Source organism: Oncorhynchus keta, chromosome 8 (genome assembly GCF_023373465.1).
Source record: "Oncorhynchus keta strain PuntledgeMale-10-30-2019 chromosome 8, Oket_V2, whole genome shotgun sequence".
NCBI lineage: Eukaryota > Metazoa > Chordata > Actinopteri > Salmoniformes > Salmonidae > Oncorhynchus > Oncorhynchus keta.
Genome location: NC_068428.1, coordinates 3029465 through 3051848, shown reverse-complemented (window position 1 = coordinate 3051848; position 22384 = coordinate 3029465). Strand labels below are relative to the sequence as shown.

Sequence of the window (22384 nt, the reverse complement as noted above, 5' to 3'; positions counted from 1 at the left end):
TCTCTGTCACAATCCGTCTCCGTCTCTCTTTCCCAGGCCTGGACGACAGCCTACAGCAGTATGTCCCGTACTTTGAGCGGGAGAAGATTGACGGGGAGCAGCTGTTGAAGATCTCCCACCAGGACCTCCTAGAGCTGGGGATGACCAGGATCGGACACCAGGAACTGGTGCTGGAGGCTGTCGACCTGCTCTGTGCTCTGGTTAGTGATCTAAAATGTCCAATATCCAATCAGTGGATAACGTTTAGTCACCCTTTGGATAGTCCCCTAGGCGTATTCTGTGTATGATTATGCAGATGCTCAAACTATCAACAAAGCTTCATATCCAAGCATCCAATAACTGTGCATCACGTAGTTTGATCATGGTTTGATCCCGTCAATTTTTCATTGCCATGTCCCAAATGGCAGTGCAATAATCTATAAATCACTCTAAAAGTTAAGTGGGCATTAACACAAAGGGTCAAATTGTGATAACATTCATGCTACTCCGATGTTGAATGATTCTGGTGGAGAGGTCGTTTTTCTAAGACATGATGGGATTGTGCAGTAGGTGGTCCTACTGGGTCAAGGGGTTGCTTCTGGTGCATATGATAGTATAGTTAAGATATCAGTAGTGAGTTGGTTCGTGGATTATGCCACAGCCTTCGTATCAAATGGCTTGCTTGACATTTTTAGGGGGGTATCTTGAAATATCATCTTGTTTTCGAGGGGTCTTGAATAAACAGTAAACAAAAGCAAACAAACCCCTTGTTGTGCCCTCAGGCAGAGGGATAGTCATCTAGCAAAGAGTCATCTCAGCTTGAGCGAGTCTAAGCGGCCCATAGATGACAGAAGCTGGCATTGGTCAGGAAACAGGGATTAGGGAGGAATGTCCGGTCAGATGCCTCTCTCTCTCGCTCTCTCGCTCTCTCACTCACTCTCTCCCTTAATATTTCTTTCTCTATATCTTTCTCTCTCTGCCCCACCTCCCTGTCTCTCTCCCGCTCTCTCTCTCTATCCCTCTCACTCACTCTCTCTCTCTCTCTCTCTCTCTCTCTCTCTCTCTCTCTCTCTCTCTCTCTCTCTCTCTCTCTCTCTCTCTCTCTCTCTCCCTCTCCATTCTTTTCTCTCAATTTTTCCACCCTCCCTCTCTCTTTCTCCATCATTCTCTCTGTCTCTCTCTCTTTGCACCACGCACACACGCTTTCTCTCTATCCCGCTCTCTCTCATAACCCCTTCTCTCTCTTTTTCTCTACCCTCCCAGGGCAAATGACTGGTTCCAGAACAGAAGAGGGATGGTGACTGTCGATTATGAACACAAACAATGCCCACAAAGAGTGTCTCTCTCCTCCTCTCTCTGTCTCTGTCTCTGTCTCTGTCTCTGTCTCTGTCTCTGTCTCTCTCTCTGTCTCTCTCTCTGTCTCTGTCTCTGTCTCTCTCTCCACCCCCATTCCCTCTTTCTTTATTCACCCCCCCTTCCTCTCTCTATCTCTCTCAGTGTGCTGATGTAAGAATTATACACTGTGCTGGGTTGGATTTTCAGGCCCGGATGGAAAAGCGGTGTGCTAGCCTGGTCGCCCCAGATCTGTTTGCGCCATCTTTTCAACTCCTATTGGCTATACACAAACAGATCTGCCCTTACCAGGCTAGAAAACCATGTGCTGCATGCTAGTGCTTCATTCTCTGAACTAGGTTCAGTGTGAAGTGTGCGATACAGTGCCTCTCTGTGGGAAATTGAAAAAGGAGAGTACGGTATAATCCGTGCTTTACTTCATTGTGAAGTCTGGGTGAATAGGGTCTGGCCCACAGGCTAGAGAATGGGGCCTGATACCTCCTAGTGTGAGAATTTACTAACTCAATAGTAGGACAGAGAGTAACCGACTGGCACAGGGCAACTGACTGGGGCCGGAACAGAAGAGTGACTGTCAATTATGAACACAAACAATGGCCACAAAGAAAGTGTGTGTGTGTCTCTCTACAGTGTGCTAGTCCAGTGTTTTGTTTTGGTTCTGCTATTTCAGCCCTCCGTTGTTCAATGAACCTACAGTTCCATAAGTTTACCTTACTGTACATTTTTGTTTGGTCCCATCAATCCCCCAGCATTCTGCAGTGTCAGATCTTTCTCTTTTCCCATTTTGTGGCCTCATGGTCCATCCGTGATCCATAAAATGGGTGAAATGCTTTGGTGGTAGTGTGCCGGATCTTGTTATCTTTTAAGAGAGGTTTGGTGAGGAAATGAACTGGTATCTTGAACCTGTCCAACGTAAGATGGAATAGATACTGTCTGAACATTATATAGAAGTAAGAGAGAGGGCTTGCTTGGTGGGTTGCATCCCAAATGGCACCCTATTCCCTACATAGCACATTACTTTTGACCCTCATCCTATGAGCCATGGTAAAAAAGTGGTGCACTATGAAGGGAATAAGGTTCTATTTGGGATGCAACACGGGACTCTCTGGGCAAAGCTTTATTTTCTCAGGGAGAAATCTCCTGGTGCTCAGGAAACAGATGTGACTTCACCCCCCCCACCTGTCTCACACACACACACGTCCCTTTCAGGAAAAGCCATTGCACCACTGTTCCTGCGGTTTCCGTCCGGTGGTGTCAGATAATTCGCTCCACCCCCAGCCTCACCTCTCCACTGCATCCAAAATGGCACCCTATTCGCTACATAGAGCAATACCTTTGACCAGAGCCTGAGTCAAAAGTAGTCCACTTGGGAATAGAATGCCATTTGGGACGCAGACCCTCCTCTCCAACTGTGTCCCATTCAAGCGGAACCGCTGTACATCTCAGAGTCGACAGAACACTTTCTCCTTTTCCTCCCTCTCTCACACGCTCTCTTTCTAGCTTACTTCCCTCTCCCTTTTCCCCTCTTCAGTGCCTGGACAGGAACAGGAATTCCGTTGGCTGCAGATGTTTTCATTGCTTCTATGCTTCAGGATAGGAACAAACGCGCTGAACAGCTGTTTAGCTGGAGGCTTATGTGTGTGTGTGTGTGTGTGTGTGTGTGTGTGTGTGTGTGTGTGTGTGTGTGTGTGTGTGTGTGTGTGTGTGTGTGTGTGTGTGTGTGGTGTGTGCGTGCGTGCGTGCGTGTGTGTGTGTGTGTGTGTGTGTTTAGTGATCATGTTAATGATTAACAGAGATTGGAGCGTTTGATCTCAATCAAACCTTGATGACTGGCTGTTGGTCTCTCCCATCCTATAATTCTTTGCACTTAAATAAGGCTGTTTTAGCTCTGTCTACCACAGCTGTGGTACAGGGCCAGTGATCTTCAGGTGTTAGCCTGCTATAAATCCTTAGAGCTGTGTTTAGACATCATAACATCCTGGAAGATCAAACAGTGTAAGCGTTTAAGTATATTTTCGGTGGAAGCGGCGATCATCATTCTTTCTATTTTTTTTTTCAATCTTTTCCTTGTTCACACACACACACACACTTTCTCACAGAACACATTGGTGATTTGAGGTAATTGAGGTAGACGTGGTGGGGAATATGTTGTAGTCAGATGATGGGCCATGCACAGGCTGCCATGGTGACTGGTCCTGAGGAATGTAGGAGGACTTATTAGTTTGGAATATGCACGCTATTCTGTCTGTAGTGCACTACTTCAAATAATGAAACATTGTAAAATCATCCGCACAACTGGACCGTTTTGTGTTTTGGGAGCATATCTTTTGTGATGTCCCCACAATGTTCCCACAGACTGTTCCCACAACGTAAATAAACATTCAGACATAATGTGTTCTGGGAACGTTCCTGCAACATCAGGTGAAGGTTTTTTGCACCCTAAATGAAACATTGTGGAATCAGATTATAGGTGTTCTAGGAACGTCCAGGCGAAGGTTTTATGCAAACATTCTATAATCATCAACACGAATGGACAGTTTTTTGTTGTTGTAAGAACATTTGCCGCAACCTGGTTTGCTGGGATGAGACTCTGGCCAAGAGTAGTGCACTATAGATGGAATAGGGTGCCATTTGGGACACGGTCAATGTTTGCTGAACCCAAGCCGTGTGGTTTTCAACGGAATTGATAACAGCACAAATGATCATCATGCTAATGACAGTTTTGTTATGCGACTATGCGTAAACTGAATCAAAATACCTGAGTGTATTTTTCATCTATGATTGTTGTGTTATGAGAATATTTCCACACATTTTACAGGACATTTTAGTCACTTAGCAGATGCTCTTATCCAGAACGACTCAATTAGGGTAAACAATACGACCACATATCCCCGTCATTAAAACTAAGAACATTCTTTCAGAACTACGGGGTGGAGACAGACGACCTGAAGACTCTGGTGGGTCGTATGAGAGCGGCGTCCAACAACCTCCAGAACTCAGCGTCTGAGCGCAGGAAGAACCCGTCGTACGAGAGGCAAAACTCCCACAAACCCCCCAACGACTTCCTCACTGCCGTGGTGGAGCTAATCGGAGCCGCCAAGAGTCTGCTGGCCTGGCTGGACAGGTAGACGCAACACACACACACATCCATGCACACACACGCTTGCAAACACACACAGGTAAGCATACACACACACACACATGCATGTGCGCACACACACAGACACGCTTAGCATTTCACCAGGAAGGAAGGCGTTCTATTAGGCTCTATTAGTGCCTATGTTAACATACATGTTATCTTGTTAAAGTCCTGACTCGAGGAAGGTTTTTACTGTCTGCTAGTCAAAACAGAGTGAAGTAATGCAGGGTTCGACATCAGGTATATTTCCTGTGCTTGTATCAGCTTCAGACACACTCCGTAGGATCTCAGCTGCGAAATAAAACATCCGTATTGACAGATCACAGCAGTTATGATCAGTAACCCCTCAAAACACGTGAGGGTGTGTAGTGCAGCCCACGTACATGACGAGCAAAAGCACTTCTCATCAGATCAACAACAATAATTGCAAATCAATCACATACCTGGGTTGTTATTGTTGTTTAAATGCTTTTTTTTTCATGCGCCTGTCACATAGCAACACTCCTGAATGATTATACAGAATATACAGATACACTATACAGAATTGTCATATCCACTTCCAGAATTGCACCTGGTATTGTTGGCCGTGTTTGTAACACTTACTGTTGGGTGTTCCTATACTATTTCCATTGTTTACTTGAACGTCTCTAACCATCCTGTCTTTTCTCTGGTATGGCTGACTGGTTGTTATGTTTGTACACGCATTGAGAGGATTCCTGTGTTACTTGTTTTAAGTTTACTGTGTGGTGTTTGACTGTGGTTGGGGCTTTGGCTGTCATGAAATGTTTTCAGCCGGAGATCGTCAAGCAAATAACTGTCAAGCAAATAACTGCCAAGTAAATAACTGCCAAGCAAATAACTGCCAAGCAAATAAATGTCAAGCAAATAACTGCCAAGCAAATAACTGTCAAGCAAATAACTGCCAAGTAAATAACTGCCAAGTAAATAACTGCCAAGCAAATAAATGTCAAGCAAATAACTGCCAAGCAAATAACTGCCAAGTAAATAACTGCCAAGTAAATAAATGTCAAGCAAATAACTGTCAAGCAAATAACTGCCAAGCAAATAACTGCCAAGTAAATAAATGTCAAGCAAATAACTGCCAAGTAAATAACTGCCAAGTAAATAAATGTCAAGCAAATAACTGTCAAGCAAATAACTGCCAAGCAAATAACTGCCAAGTAAAGAACTGCCAAGTAAATAACTGTCAAGCAAATAACTGCCAAGCAAATAACTGCCAAGCAAATAACTGCCAAGTAAATAACTGTTAGGCAAATAACTGCCAAGTAAATAACTGCCGGTCTCACTGTAATTGCCCGTAAATGAACATAAACATGTTTAGCATCTCCTGGCTTCCACGCATAGCCTACAAGCCACTGAAGCAAGAGTTTTGGAACGTAACATTTTTTAAAAAGTCCAATAAATCCATGTAATATAGCCTACACCTTCACAGTAAATTCATGATTTATTTTAGATAGGTCTAAAAAAAAAACATGATATGAAGAAAATGTAGTCTATTTCAGAAGAACAGAATAGCATACTCTGAGTTGTCCTTATGTTTGGCCCTGATATTGCTATGCCGTATGGCTGTGGGCTACACTAGTTCATTTAGCAAACAAAATTGGCTTAGAATTCCATGTCATAATTTTTTTTTTAAATGTTACATTATGAAGAGTACAATTGAACAAAGCTGAATAAAATAGAAAGGATATTTTCTCCAAAAGATTTCCAGGGAAGTGCGCAGATGCGGCTATTCTGTGTTGAGTGGCTAACAAAGAAACAGGTCCTCCTATATGCTTAATTTTGAGTTATTCATGCAACTTAATTGTGATACAAACTTTGGGCTATATATTTTGATTTTTAAAACATTCCAAGGCTGAATGATGCGACTCTAATTATGATTTGAAAAAAAGTCACACGAAAGGCATTAGGTCTGCTTTGTTTCTTTTGCAGGCTGCAAATATCATCAGTGTCTCATTCACAATTTGACAAGCACTTGATCATATTCTTACCAGGCCTTGAATTTCCTGAATTTCCCGGTGGCATCCCCCTTGTCTGACCGTAATGCCCCATAAAGAAATTCATGCCTTTTGCGGCTAAAATGGCCGTTGTGCGCGTGGGCTAAATATAATAATTATAATTCCCTTCTTCCGGCTGCCGTGCCTCGAAGCACCTCTCACTCATATAGCTCTCTCAGATATCAAACTGCTCTTCATGTGATTGGGTCATTCTCACAGGCATCTCAGCTAAGAAGTAGGCTACAAGTGAAGACAGACACTTTGGGGATGCAAATTCCGAGGTGCATTTTGAAGATGTTAGATGAACTGTCAACATCTAGCCTACTTTCTGTCAGTCAACAAGATGAGTAGGCCTTATGAACAGCAAGCGCACTAGCCTATGTCAATCTACTATCCCCCAGAGGTCAACTTGTCCTTCTGTGCAAGAAATAAATATTTCAAACATAGTCTGGGACAGTTGTAGGATGGGATAGATCCCAAATTAATACAACCACTCACATTAAAATGTTTTAAAGCAGTGAGGCTGATGCAACAGATCAGAACGTTTAGCTTAAAAGATTGATAAACTATTTGACTATTTCTTCACATTTTAAGCGCAGCAAAAGTGACCACAAATACGATTTTCCATGTAATGCTTTATTTTAAAGATGCATTTTTATGGTGAAAATCTGACAGCATTTTAGGATCAAGCATACATTTTCAGGCCTCCCGGGTGGCGCAGTGGTTTAAGGCTAGCTGTGGCACCAGAGATTCTGGGTTCGAGCCCAGGCTCTGTCGTAGCCGGTCGCGACCAGGAGGCCCATGGGGCAGCGCACAATTGGCCCAGCGTCATCCGGGTTAGGGAGGGTTTGGCCGGCAGGGATGTCCTTGTCTCATCGCGCACTAGCCACTCCTGTGTCGAGCCGGGCACAGTGCACGCTGACCAGGTCGCCAGGTGTACGGTGTCTCCTCCGACACATTGGTGCGGCTGGCTTCCGGGTTGGATGTGCATTGTTTCAAGAAGCAGTGCGGCTAGGTTGGGTTACGTTTCGGAGGACGCATGGCTCTCGACCTTCGCCTCTCCCGAGTCCGTACGGGAGATGCAGCGACGAGACAAGACTGTAACTACTACCAATTGGGGGGAGAAGAAAAAGCATAAATTGTCTCTTAGGCTCTACACCGGTTGTAAAGCGGATTAATGTGCTTAATTTTGTTGTTGTTGATTTACTGCACACGCTGGGCATCATTCACTAGTGATAATACATAATTCACAAGTGATAGGCTAATATTGTCACCCATCAGACTATTCTTAATTTAATTTTGCCTTTACAAATACTAAATAATATAAATGTATGTGTGCAATTAGTTTTGATTTAGAATGGACCATTATCATGCACCTGTCTCGAAACAGGGGCAGGGGGAAAAATACATGTCGTTGATGCACTTACAGTGGGGCAAAAAAGTATTTAGTGTAGCCACCAATTGTGCAAGTTCTCCCACTTAAAAAGATGAGAGGCCTGTAATTTTCATCCATCCATTTTCATGACAGACAAAATGAGAAAAAAAAATACAGAAAATCACATTGTAGGATTTTTCATGAATTTAAAAAGTTTATCTCAATACTTTGTTATATACCCTTTGTTGGCAATGACCGAGGTCAAACATTTTCTGTAAGTCTTCACAAGGTTTTCACACACTGTTGCTGGTATTTTGGCCCATTCCTCCATGCATATCTCCTCTAGAGCAGTGATGTTTTGGGGCTGTTGCTGGGCAACACGGACTTTCAACTCCCTCTAAAGATTTTCTATGGGGTTGAGATCTGGAGACTGGCTAGGCCACTCCAGGACCTTGAAATGCTTCTTACGAAGCCACTCCTTTGTTGCCCGGGCAGTGTGTTTGGGATCATTGTCATGCTGAAAGACCCAGCCACGTTTCATCTTCAATGCCCTTGCTGATGGAAGGAGGTTTTCACTCAAAATCTCACGATACATGGCCCCATTCATTCTTTCCTTTACACGGATCAGTTGTCCTGATCCCTTTGCAGAAAAACAGCCCCAAAGCATGATGTTTCCACCCCTATGCTTCACAGTAGGTATGGTGTTATTTGGATGCAACTCAGCATTCTTTGTCCTCCAAACACGACGAGTTGAGTTTTTACCAAAAAGTTCTATTTTGGTTTCATCTGAACATATGACATTCTCCCAATCTTCTTCTGGATCATCCAAATGCTCTCTAGCAAACTTCAGACGGGCCTGGACATATACTGGCTTAAGCAGGGGGACACGTCTGGCACTGCAGGATTTGAGTCCCTGGTGGCATAGTGTGTTACTGATGGTACGCTTTGTTACATTGGTCCCAGCTCTTTGCAGGTCATTCACTAGGTCCCCCCGTGTGGTTCTGGGATTTTTGCTCACCGTTCTTGTGATAATTTTGAACCCACGGGGTGAGATCTTGCGTGGAGCCCCAGATCTAGGGAGATTATCAGTGGTCTTGTATGTCTTCCATTTCCTAATAATTGCTCCCACAGTTGATTTCTTCAAACCAAGCTGCTTACCTATTGCAGATTCAGTCTTCCCAGCCTGGTGCAGGTCTACAATTTTGTTTCTGGTGTCCTTTGACAGCTCTTTGGTCTTGGCCATAGTGGAGTTTGGAGTGTGACTGTTTGAGGTTGTGGACAGGTGTCTTTTATACTGATAACAAGTTCAAACAGGTGCCATTAATACAGGTAACGAGTGGAGGACAGAGGAGCCTCTTAAAGAAGAAGTTACAGGTCTGTGAGAGCCAGAAATCTTGCTTGTTTGTAGGTGACCAAATACTTATTTTCCACCATAATTTGCAAATCATTTCATTACAAATCCTACAATGTGAATTTCTGGATTTTTTAAAATTCTCATTTTGTCTGTCATAGTTTAAGTGTACCTATGATGACAATTACAGGCCTCTCTCATCTTTTTAAGTGGGAGAACTTGGTGGTTGACTGAATACTTTTTTGCCCCACTGTATATAGCGAATGGAGGAAGCTTTTCCCATGGTTAATTTTCATGTCAGGTAGACTATACTCCTGTTGTAAAGCAAAGCAATTGGGAAAGTTGATAAATAAATATAGTAGGCCGAGCCTATAGAAAGCTGATGGATTGATTGAAAACAAATGCATTGATGTCAGAGTGATTAGATGGACAATAGAGTGCTGAGTACCAGGCAGTTAGCAAATTTGCTAGGCCACTAATGACCATCGGCAGCATTTGAAAAAAATATATATTTCACCTTTATTTAACCAGGTAGGCAAGTTGAGAACAAGTTCTCATTTACAATTGCGACCTGGCCAAGATAAAGCAAATCAGTTCGACACATACAACAACACATGGAGTAAAACAAACAAACAGTCAATAATACAGTATTAAAATAAGTCAATATACAATGTGAGCAAATGAGGTGAGATAAAGGAGGTAAAGGCAAAAAAAAAAAAGGCCATGGTGGCAAAGTAAATACAACATAGCAATATAGCATCAGAGCTTGGAGAAGACTAATTACCATGACTAAATGGTCACGTGGAATTTGACTGCGGTCATGTAATAAGGCCACCGTAAAAGCTCTAAATGTGGTGCGTTTTATGGAGGTGACTGACTCATGTCTCACCTCTGGTTTGTGTCTATGACAGGACTCCTTTGACAGGGATCAGTGACTTCACCTCCACTAAGAACCGGATCATTCAGCTGTGTCTGGAGCTCACCTCCACTGTTCAGAAGGTTTGTACTCTAATAATCACTATTCACTCTCATGAGGTTTCATAGGACTTTGGGAAGACTATAATGTAACAACTTTTGTGGGTTTGAGGAATTAGCATGATGGATCTTGCCCCCTCAGTAAATGTCTTTCATGCTTGTAGTCAACACCGAAAAACTGAGAAAATTCTCTGTGGTTTCAAAGTTAGCCCATCTTACAATAACGTCTGTGAAAGGAGACCTTAAAAACCCCGCATGAGAGGCTACTTCATTTGCTCTATTACACATTCAGGTGGAGTTCAAATAGGAAGTGTTAGCTGAAGGCGTGCCCTATTCAGACACACACCACAGGATGCAATAAGAGCAGGACCACTGACAGTTCAAAGCACGTATGTTTCCACTGAAGACCTCCACCAGCAGCACGTGGAAGGAGGAAAGATCAAAACGTGTTTAGTAGCCCAATTTTGCTGTCCTCCACAAAACCCATAGTGAAGGATAGAGCCTGTGTGCCAAATGGCACCCTTTTCACTATTTAGTGTACTACCTTTGACCAGGGCCCATAGGTTCCGGGTTAAAAGTAGCGCACTAAATAGGGAGTAGGACACAGAGTCGGAGCAGTGTCCTCACTACTCCCCATAGTTAAGAACTGTCATGCAATCATCTTGTCACACTGTTTATAGGGAGTTTGTTATTTAAGTGCCCACAAGAACTATTGTCCCTGCATATCTGGGCAACTTTTGCATTCCTGTTTGCGTTCACTCCCCAGTGTTTTATTTCACAAATACTTGTCCCCCCACTGTGTAGCTTTAAGTGTTTTGACTGTAGCATCTTCTCATATATACTTCTGTCCTTAATTGCAGGACTGCACAGTTTATGAGATGGAGGAGAAGATACTACAAGTAGTAAGTAATGGTTCCTCTTTTTATCTCTGGTTTGGACTCTGTTTACCAGTTCAGCCCTGGAGCTTCAAAATAAACTCAAACGCACACAGATATACACACAGGCATACATGCAAGGAAGCACACTCACGCATACAGTACCCACAGGCATGCATGTACATATGCACACACGCACGCACACACACACACACACACGCACGCACGCACGCACGCAAACACACACACACACACACACACACACACACACACACACACACACACACACACACACACACACACACACACACACACACACACACACACACACACACACACACACAGTCTTGTATAACTCACCTTGTGGGGACACAATTCAGTCCCATTTAAAATCCTATTTTCCCTGAATCCTAAACCTAACGCTAACGCTAAACCTAACACCAAAACCTAACCTTAACCCTAAACAGCCTCTAACCCTAAAACTAACCGTATCTCCTAACCTTAAACCTAATTCTAACCCAAACACTAGTTCTAACCTTAACCCCCTAGAAGTAGCATTTGACCTTGTGGGGACTAACAAAATGTCCCCAATTGGTCAAATTTTTGTTTGTTTACTATTCATGTGGGGAAGCACACACACATACAAACACACATACACGAACAAACACACACTTCCCTTTTACAGCCACGGGCTGTGTTCCCGTATGGGTGTAGGGCTTTATTTATACAAATGACACCCTATTCCCTATATAGTGCACTATTTTTGACCCTATAAGTCCTGGGCAAAAGTAATGCACTACATAGAGAATAGGGTGCCATTTGGGAGGCATCCCAGTTCCGTGATGGTCCACAGAAGCCCTGCTTCCACATCCTGTGTTAGATAACACTGCCAAAGGGGCCGTTTGTTCACACAGTCAGCTAAAAACTTCATTAACTAACCGATAATATTATTTTGGATTATCTGCAGTTTCCCTCAGAGCCTGACCCGATGTATCACCTCAGCCTCCCATGCTAGGCTGTTTACTGCCAAGTTGTACAATGCTAATGCAAGTCTTTCTCTGACCTCCGTGGTCTGTGTCAGGCCTCAGTGTTCTGTAGAGTTCTCCAGGAACAAACAGCTCCCTTTGTTTTGACGATCCAAACTACAGCCTCACACACCAAGTAATGACAACGTTATGGCATCATGCCTTGTAGGAGACCCTACCCGTCTGACGCAAATTAGGACACCTTGTGGCGCAACTGACGCGTCCTACGACACGTTTTTATCAGAAGACAAATCCAAAGCAAAAGAATGTGCCACATACCCTGTGAAAAATGATCATTTTCAACTCAATGAGGGCAGTGTACAGAGATACAAGCACAAGGCAAAATAACACCCATGCTTAAATGCCTTTTGAAAGAACTAAATATAATAATATTAATTATAATAATATATTATAATAATAATAATACTAATAATTATCAGCCATTAGCCAATCCAGTCAGGACGTGTGTGACTACAGTCTGTCCCTCCCCTCTCCTGCATTTTAGCTCCATGAATGATCACACACCAGAGATCCACCACACCAAAGTCCTCAACAAAATAGCTCTTTACAAGGACCCTAACCTTGTCCCCAGGCTAATTGCGCATACATTGGGAGGCAGTGTCTTGTGAACGAGATTACAACAACCATGGTTATTTCCCAATCCAGTGAAATCTATTGGTGTTATGAGACATTGTAGCTGAGTGTATTCTGTTGATATGTTCCATTCCAGTCTGTGGCTCTGAACGTAATCTGTGAGCAGACAATGAGGATGACCTCCGACCCTCAGAAGAGTCAGTCGGCCTGTCTGGAGGAGGTCCACATCACCAACGTCAGACCTGGAGAAGGACTGGTGAGAAGAGTTAGCATGCGTCCAAAGTGGCACCATATGCCCTATATAGTGCACTACTTTTGACCAGGGCCCATAGGGATCTTACATGATCAGCCCAAGCTAGATGTACTGTTTGAAATCTCAGTCTCTGAGATCGATTGCTTCTTCCTTATGTTGCCCTGGATCTTCTCAGGGGATGTATATCAAATCCACCTACGACGGGCTTCACGTCATCACTGGAACCACAGAACATGTGAGTATCCCGTCCATTCTGATAGTAGTAGTCCAAGATGGTCTGGAGGGATCCAGTCAGGGTGAATGAACTCCGGTGATGTTTATCTGCTCATCCTCTATCTATCATCCTCTGTCCTCTAGTCTCCGGCAGACAGAACACACAGGATCCATGCTGGAGACGAGGTCATCCAGGTCAACAAGCAGACAGTGGTAAGTGGTTCTTCTTCACTAACCCCTATTGATCAATTGTACCACTTACCCAGGGCAGAGAGAGATCTCTGTTTTCTTTCCTGTTTAATCTTGCCCAACAAGAAAGCCAGGCAGAGGATGAGAGTACAGTCGCAAATGGAAATGGGTTGTTGATGGGGTTTGTTGATAGTTGTGACGATGGTGGTTATGATGAGGGTTGGGATGCTGGCTGTGTCTGACGAGCTGGCGTCCAATCTGTCTGTCTCTGGTGTCTCCAGGTGGGCTGGCAGCTGAAGAACCTGGTGGGTAAGCTGAAGGCGGACACCGCCGGCGTTAGTCTGGTGGTGAAGAAGAGGCCCTCGGGTACCTGTAGCTTCACCCCGGCCCCCCTAAAGAACATGCGCTGGAGGCCCCCCCTGGTGCAGGTAGAGCCCCATCACACACACACACAGTGGATTGAAGAACACCTGTAGGGCAGGTAGACCATCTCCCCTTATCCCCCTTTGATATCCTAGTGTTGAATCAATTCTGGATGTATTTTCATCTGTCACCATAGGTGTGAAATATGTGTGCGTGGTATCCATCCCAAAGCTGTTTCTTTTTGGTGGGGTTTGACAAGAGAGGACCAACTCCTCAGTTCCTCAGCCAACCAGGCTGCGTCTTCCACTGGGTGGGTTGTAAGGGTGAACAATGAATCCCTTCTTCCCCTCTTTCTTAAAAAAAAAGAAAGAAAAAAGAACAGCACAAAGTCCGAGCATGTACTGATGTCAGACATGTTTTGAACGTGACTCATGTTCACAGAGACAATGGGTCTAATGTGACCTAATAGGCTCTGTTCAGGATGTGTGTTTCAAATAGATTGCATAGTGCTTAAATGTCAGTTGTGGGCTGAGTCAGTGTGCCCTGAATACCCTCTAATCTTCGAGTCCAGAGAGATCTCTAGTCTGAGAGTCTTACCAATCCCTGACTGTCTACACCTCGTCTCTTAGTTCACCGTTAGAGGCTACACTCCGCCCAGACCTAACAAAGGTCACACGTTGGTTTTCAGACAGACAAACACAAAAGAATGGACCCTGTAAAGCCTTTTAGATCTGTTTATGTAATTACAGTAATCTAAAAAGGACTTGATTCCTGCGTTAGGGACAATATTGGGCCTTGGGAAAGAGCTGAGAACCTCTGAAGTGGGCAGGAAGCAATTAAAGGTTAAAAAAACAACAACCTTGTTGTGTAATAAGTCGTCTGCTAAGTGTAGTGTGTCCATGCCAGGTCTCAGGTCCTCACAGTCGTACTAAACCAGGCCACTTTTGGTGGATTTACCAAACGAAAGTTAGCTTAATTAGAAATAACGCCATATTACGTAATGGTAGTGTTTCATTTAGCTGATACAGTGTACTTGTAGAGAATGTTCTCTGGTTTTAACAGCTAAGCTGCCTCACACATTGAACACATATCTCTGCCCAGGATATCAGTGACTTTACATGACAACATTTTTGTAAGATCTTTCTTCTAAAAACAAGTATTTTGTTGTTTTGTGTATTAGAGTGCCCCCAGTATGCCCAAGATCCAGTCTCCAAAACATGCCCCCTCTGAAGCCCTCATGAAGAAAGAGAAGCAGACCAATCTGGACCTGTTTATCCCTCCTCCCCCCACTGTCCCATACACCCCACGGTGAGTGTCTGAGTCAATCGGTCACTTATACAATCTGTCTGTCTCTCTGTCTTTGTACCCATCATTGTATTTATCACAGGAGACTGGTGGGAGGAGCCATTGGAGGACGGGCTCATTGTAATGGCTGGAATTGAATAAATAGCTCCTCTCACCAGCCTCCTCTAGAATTCACATTTAGTGCTCTGTTAGCTGACCTTGACATTTCCCTTCTTTTCCAACTCATATACCGCTCATCCAAGGGATGGGAAGTCTAAAGTGAGTGTGAAGGTCCAACTGAGACCAAAGGGTTCTCAGTCTCCTAACTCCTTCCTGGATGAGGGTAGACGACGCTTCACCATCGCAGACTATGACAACAAGATCAAAGTCTGTCCTCCCCCTGAGCCCAACATCCAACCAGCCCCAGTAGCCCGCCTGAGACAACGGACCTCCACAAGGGGTCAGTACCATAACAGACACACATGCACGCTCGCACACACCAACAAGAACTCCAGCTAGCACATTTGGTTCCTTGGAAGTTGTGGGAACTAGTAGGTTGTCTCATAAATTGCATTTCATTTTCTCCCCGGTCCCTAAATGTCTTTGCTAGGTGAAAGAAGCAGAGATGCATTCATTATATCATTTATGACATTATTCTAGTGAGCAAGCGTTTATTTAGTCTTCTAGGGCAACATATAATGACTGAAGAGAAGCTGCCTGTATCTAAGTATAGTTGACTAACAAATAGCCTACCAAAATGTTGGAAATTATAAGCAGATCAATTCCTGCACCCCCATTCAGAAAGATTGATGAGATCGATATTGGCACAAGTAGTAATTACAGAACATTTGAACTCTACTTTACAGGTAAACAGCGGCCCCTGTCCATGCCTGTCGACTCGTGTTTGGGCATGTCGGATTCGTCCTCCAGACCCTGGCCTCAAGGGAGGAAAGGTAAGCATGCTACAGCTACAGTACACCTGCCTGGTTGAAACACCGCCAAAACAAAGCAGCGCAGTAACTCAGGATGTGTCCCAAATGGCACCAAATTCCCTAAATAGTGCACTACATTTCACCAGAGCCCATCTGGCTCTGGTCAAAAGTAGTGCACTGTTTACGGAATAGCCCAGCTAGCACATTTGGTTCCTTGGAAGTTGTGGGGACGTACGTTTTTGGTTTCCCATTGGTTCTGGGAACAAAGCCATACGTTTCCTGACCGGTAAAACTGAATGTTTTTTTTTACATTTTGAGAACGGAAGTGAACATTTTGCCTGTTCTGGGAATGTTCATTTTTAGGTTAAAGGGAGGTTCTGAGAACCTGTAAAGGTGGATAGCAATAAAAACGATACTACAGAGATACAAAATAAGTTAGATGAAAAACAAAAAGAACTAGAGGAACTTATTCAAGAATGATCTAATGTAATCTATTATAAAAGAAAGCAAACTGGATGGAATATAGAGAAAAATGCACAAAATTCTTCCTGAATCTCCAATACAGGAACGCTAACAACATTTGCATAAACTCCTTACTGAAGACGGAGACATCTATGATTCTCTGAATTATATTAAAAGACGAAGATAATTATTTTAGGCAGGTAATTCTCTTTTCCGTCTCATCCTCTCCCACTGAATGAAAATTACGGTAAGGAATTCTTTCCAAATAATATAAAAAATGGAAAATTATCATATGTACTGAAAGATCAGTGTGAAGGCCAAATTACAGAGGAAGAACTTTTTTGAGGCTATTAAATCCTTTCAGTCTGGATAAACCCCAGGGCTTGATGGCATACCGGTAGAAACTAAAAGCTCTATTGTTAGATTGATTTAACTAATCCTATAGAAATGGTAGTCTGTCAGGTACTCAGCAGGAAGGTCTGATTTCTCTATTATTAAAACAAGACCCAGATGGCAAATATAAAGATCCAGTCTATCTAAAAAACTGGAGACCCTTACACTTTAATGTTGTGATTCAAAAATACTAGCAAAATACTAGCACTCAGAATTAAAAGGGTTTTACCAGGTTTTGTTCATCCTGATCAGACAGTTTTTTTTACATGGATGATACTTTGGAGATAATATATGACAACTACTAGAAGTAATAGAACATCATGAAACATCTAAGAGGCCAGGCCTGGTATTTATAGAGGATTTTGAAAAGGCATTTGATAAAGTAAGACTGGATTCTATTTATAAATGCCTGGATTTGTTCAATTTCGGCAATTCTCTTATAAAATGGGTAAAAATAATGTATAGCAACTCCAGGTGTAAAATAGTACATAATGACTACTTCTCAGAGAGTTTTGAAATTGTCAAGAGGAGTTAAACAAGGGTGTCTGCTGTCACCATATCTATTTGTTATGGCCATCAAAAAGCTAGCTATTAAAATCAGATCCAATAACAACATTAGAGGATTAGAAATTCAAGGCTTAAAAACAAAGGTGTCCATGTATGCCGATGACTCAGGTTTTATATTAAGTCCGCAAGCTAGATCCCTGCAATGTTTCATTGAAGATCTAGATAACTTTTCTGTACTCTCTGGATGTATTGGATCTTTAAAAAATAGACCAAATATTACGGTTGAACTCAAATGTGTTGGTTGATAAAATACCTGTATTTATGGGAAAGACGTTTGAAAAGGCTATTTTATTCTTAAATTTTATTGTAAATTTTAATGGTGGAGTTATGTCCTTCATGGAGTTATCAGAATTGTACGGAAAGGTCTATTCAATCCAAGAGTACAACCAATTGATTACAGCATTACCCCAAAATGGAGGAGGCAGGTGGCAGTGGGAGGAGGTAGGGAACTGGTCTGTCTGCCCAATATAAAGGATCAAAACTGGCGGAGGAATAAAATAGCATAAATAGGAAAGTATACCAGTTTCATTTGAGGACCAGGATGTTGTCAACTGTGCCATACAGATTGCAAAATAGTTGGGAAGAGATTTTTGATGTACCGATTCCATGATACAGGGTGTATGAGTTGACATATAAAACAAAGCAAGATTCAAGACTTTGTGCATTTCAGCTAAAATTATTAAATAGAATTCTTGCCACCAACAAAAAGTTGAATATTTGAGGCATAAAATCATGGAAGCTCTTCAGATTTTGTTGTGAGGATACAGAATCAATAGACCATTTATTTTGGTATTGCCCTCGAGTAACCTGTTTCTGGTCTCAGGTTCAGGAATGGCTGAAAATTCATGGCATTGATCTAAAATTTACCCTAGAAATAGTACTGTTAGGAGATCTGGAGAGACCGGGTCAGTCAATTACTAATATACTAATACTCTTAGTAAAACTATTTATCTTCAACTCGCAATCTGTGGATTCTGTTCAATTAGATAGATTGAAGTTATACGTTAAACATCACATCATAGTTGAAAGATATGTGTTGCTAGAGATATTTTTTTTGCATTGTTGTTTTCTTCTGTCTTTTTCTTTTTTCTCTTTAGTTCATTCTCTTGGTTGTTGTTTCTTTGGGGGGTTCTTGGGAGCGGGGTATGGAATTAATTGTATTTTTTAAATTGTATTTTTCTTCTTGGGGGAGGGGAGGGGTCTCTAATGGTTGAGGGACAGCTATTGGAGAGCTGTGGGGGGATATTGGAGGGTTCAGGTTCACATTTTTTGGCCTGGTGGGAGATCTGTCAATGTGCCCTTGACAGAGTATTGACCCTGGATGCTTCTGTGTGTCGCTCTGAATGGGAATCTGTTGGATGACTGGAATAATGTAGTTATTGAGTGGCTTCACTGCAAATATATTGAATGTTTTGGATATTCAATAAATAAAAAGTATTTTTTTAATTAAACATTTATTTTAGCACGCCATCAGTGAGGTTCAAACCTATGATCTTCTGTTTTCTATCACACGGAATTAATCCACTGCGCCACAAGGATGGAGCTACCATGATGTGTTTTTTTAAACTCATACAAAGCTGTAAATTTTAGTCTATTCAAACAGACCCGATTTCAAAGTGAACAAGCATTCATTAAGCTCAGGTCTGGCCAATTAGTGTGTGCTGCCAACACACCTGAACACACTTACCAGGATAGGGTTTTGTTGGCGCTGAGAACTGAATGTATGTGTTTTTAAATAACATTCTTAGAATGTTCTTTGAACAATACTAATGTTTTCTTGGGTTTTTTATGGAAAGTTTTCTTAATGTTCTGAGAACATTTAAATAGAACCAGAAAACTTTATGCTTAAATACTGAAATTCCCACAGAGAACATTGTTTCTTAACGTTCTATGAACTTTCTGGGAACAAGACTTCCACTTGAACCATGGGGAAACCTGTATAAAACGTTATGCTGAAGTACTGAAATTCCCACAGAGAACATTGATTCTTAATAACGTTCTTTGAACTTTCTGGGAACATGACTTCTACTTGAACCATGGGGAAACCTGTATAAAACGTTATGCTTAAATACTGAAATTTCCACAGAGAACATTGTTTCTTAATAACGTTCTCTGAACTTTCTGGGAACATGACTTCGACTTGAACCATGGGGAGACCTGTATAAAACGTTATGCTGAAGTACTGAAATTCCCACAAAAGAACGTTGTTTCTTAACATTCTCTGAACAATTTGAGAAAATTACTTTAAAATAGAACCCCGGGGAAACCATTAGGAAACGTTATGCTGAAGTATTGAAATTCCCACCTTAGAAACATATGCTTCTCAGAATGTTATGTGCTAGCTGGGTATCCTGCACCATTCCCAGAACATTGTGGGAAGATTGCATGCAAAATAACCATAGGACAACCACACTCTCATCAACGTCTAACAAACATATGGCTCTCAGAACGTTATGTGCTAGCTCTGAGGGTTTCATTTGGGACGGAACCAAACTGAGGCTAATCTACTGTTATCAGAATGGCCATTTCACAGGCTTATTTACTCTGCAGAATAAACTGAGGCCGGCTCGGACTGCATGCCTCGAATTCTTAAGTCGTTGTTCATTAACTTTAGGGTAAGCTCCAGCATAACCACTGTTGATTTTGGCCTCAACTCCTTCTTAGACTGACTTAACCTTGAACAGAGAGGGTTCGGCAGGTGTTGTGTAAGTGCTGATGTAAAAAGGGCTTTATTAAATCCATTTGAATAATTGATTGAGATGCCTGTCTGTCTGTCTGTTTACCCCTACAGGAGAGGACATCCTCCACAGATACCTGAGTAACGAGCGGATCGCCACCATCTCTGAGGAGGCCCCGTACTTTCCCCTACCCTACAGACCCCTGGAGGGGCGGTCTGGCCAGCTGATCCATGGCGTCGACCACATTAGGGGCTCCCAGTGCTTCATCAATGCTGACCTGCACAACAGCACCACCATCCCATACCGGGAGGCATCATCCAAAAATTCATCAGCTACGACTGTGATCCCTGCTGCTGCTACTCCCAAAGATCCTCCTTCGGAACCCACTTCGATCCTGGGGGGCTGGCTAGCCCGCCTCAGACTGCTGAGTCATTGACGAGTGCCTCGACCCAGTGGAACATGTCGTCGCCCCCCCCACCGTGCCTTTACCTTGCTATCGTCGAATAATGGTCTGGCTACTCTACTCAGTATTCCGATTTACAGGTACCAAACCTGGAACATTCTGTTGGAACTTGGAGCGCTAAGCAGCCTTTGGAAGCTCTGACGGAAGATCTTGCTTAATTTCAACACCACATAATGTAGTGGTAGACCATTTGGTTGGATCTCTTGCTACATTTGTACTCCTCGGGGTGACACATTTTTCGTTTAGATTCAAAATGCTGACAGATTCTGACAGTGTTCCATCTTTTGTGGAGGGATTAAAGAAAATGCCAAGTATAAAGAAGTATTATAGAAAACAGTGGAGCTTCTGTTTCTGCTCATTCTCCTTATCATGAGAAGGATTATAATTCAGGTTTAGGAAACGTTTGCCTTGCTTCTGTAGGTGAACTCTCCTATGTGTAAACTGTTAAGTTATTTAGTTTGTGTCTGTCTAGAGACTTCTTGTAAATATGTTTCGATCTTTTTCAGAAGTTGATTTGATTTCAGTTGGAAGTTGATATAGATACAATGCCTATCATTTTTACTGGAGCTAGTGTGCTTCTCTCTTCATAGTGTTCCATGTTATTATGCGCTGGAAATGACTGCCAGAGTTGGCCTTTTTTTAAGCTATCGTGTGTCCAGTGCTGTAACAAACCGTGTCAGTGTGTGTGTGTGTGTGTGTGTGTGTGTGTGTGTGTGTGTGTGTGTGTGTGTGTGTGTGTGTGTGTGTGTGTGTGTGTGTGTGTGTGTGTGTGTGTGTGTGTGTGTGTGTGTGTGTGTGTGTGTGTGTGTGTGTGTGTGTGTGTGTGTGTGTGAGTGAGTGAGTGAGCGTCAGTGCGTGCATATTTTTGCGAAGTTCAGGTAACATTTTTAAAAAAACGTGTAACTACTTTATCTCACTAACTGGTCCTCAATAAAGCTGGGGTGAACATTGATGTGTTTCTACACTTACAGGGGGCACTGTTTTGAAGCCACCGCACCTCCATCTTGGCATTCCACCTCCTTTGTAAAAAATATTTAGGAAGATATGGAAATGCATTTATTAATGTCTACATGTGGTTTTTACCACATTTATTATATTACAGACACCTTAACGCAGACGTCTAAATTATATTGTAGGACCTAAACATAGAAATAAAACATTGAAACATTGTATTTTTTTATACTTAATTAAATACAGTGCCTTGGTCCTTGAAACCTTTAATTGCAATACTGTAGAATTCCGCCAATTCCTATGGAGGACTGTGCCTACTGGGGAGTGCCAATATGGCCGAATGGTGGCTTCAAAGACTCTCAATAGCCAATACATAGAAAACTCAATCCAGGGTTTGTATACATCATTGGGTGTGACTCACTGTGAAACCATAACATGATGTCATGACCAGGAAGACAGTGCCTTAGCAAGAGTAACCATACATACTAAACATATGGAGCTGTGAAGCTTGTCTTAAAGGAGGAAATCAGTGTGGTAATTCCAATAAATGGGTCTCTTTAATATATTTCTGCACCATAGGAACAAGTTTTACGCATAAATGTCTAGCAACTCACAAGACTTTGCAAGTGCTTTGCAATATGAATACCTCTGTAATAGTTTCAAAACTATAATAAAAACGTGCAATTCACTTTTGGTGGCGTCTTTTCTGTTTGTTCTTTCTTCTCAACAATAATTAGAAAAAGTCATTTTTGAAGTTCTGCAATTATTCTATAATTATCACAATTATCATAGAGTTTGTTGTCGCTTAAAGCTCTGACACTGTTTGATCACAGAAAGGACTATACACGGTATTTCACAGTCAGCCTGGAACAGTGGCGTCATTAAGCCTGGGCTTGTTTTTGAAGGTAAAATATATACAGTGCATTCGGAAGTATTCAGACCCCTTTGACTTTTT

The 22384-nt window shown here is 42.5% G+C and overlaps 1 protein-coding gene across 1 annotated transcript in view; it reads left to right on the top strand.

The window, feature by feature from the left end:
- Positions 1 to 22122, top strand: part of LOC118386685 (connector enhancer of kinase suppressor of ras 3-like) — a 38701-nt gene extending 16579 nt beyond the window's left edge. The window contains exons 2-13 of the mRNA XM_035774414.2: positions 37 to 200; positions 4251 to 4453; positions 10124 to 10211; positions 11048 to 11089; positions 12818 to 12937; positions 13110 to 13169; positions 13292 to 13360; positions 13618 to 13764; positions 14880 to 15007; positions 15247 to 15443; positions 15850 to 15936; positions 20129 to 22122. Coding sequence (XP_035630307.1) covers positions 37 to 200; positions 4251 to 4453; positions 10124 to 10211; positions 11048 to 11089; positions 12818 to 12937; positions 13110 to 13169; positions 13292 to 13360; positions 13618 to 13764; positions 14880 to 15007; positions 15247 to 15443; positions 15850 to 15936; positions 20129 to 20451 — 1628 coding nt within the window. The 3' untranslated portion in view covers positions 20452 to 22122. The remainder of the gene's footprint in view (positions 1 to 36; positions 201 to 4250; positions 4454 to 10123; positions 10212 to 11047; positions 11090 to 12817; positions 12938 to 13109; positions 13170 to 13291; positions 13361 to 13617; positions 13765 to 14879; positions 15008 to 15246; positions 15444 to 15849; positions 15937 to 20128) is intronic.
- The last annotated feature ends 262 nt before the right edge of the window (positions 22123 to 22384 follow it).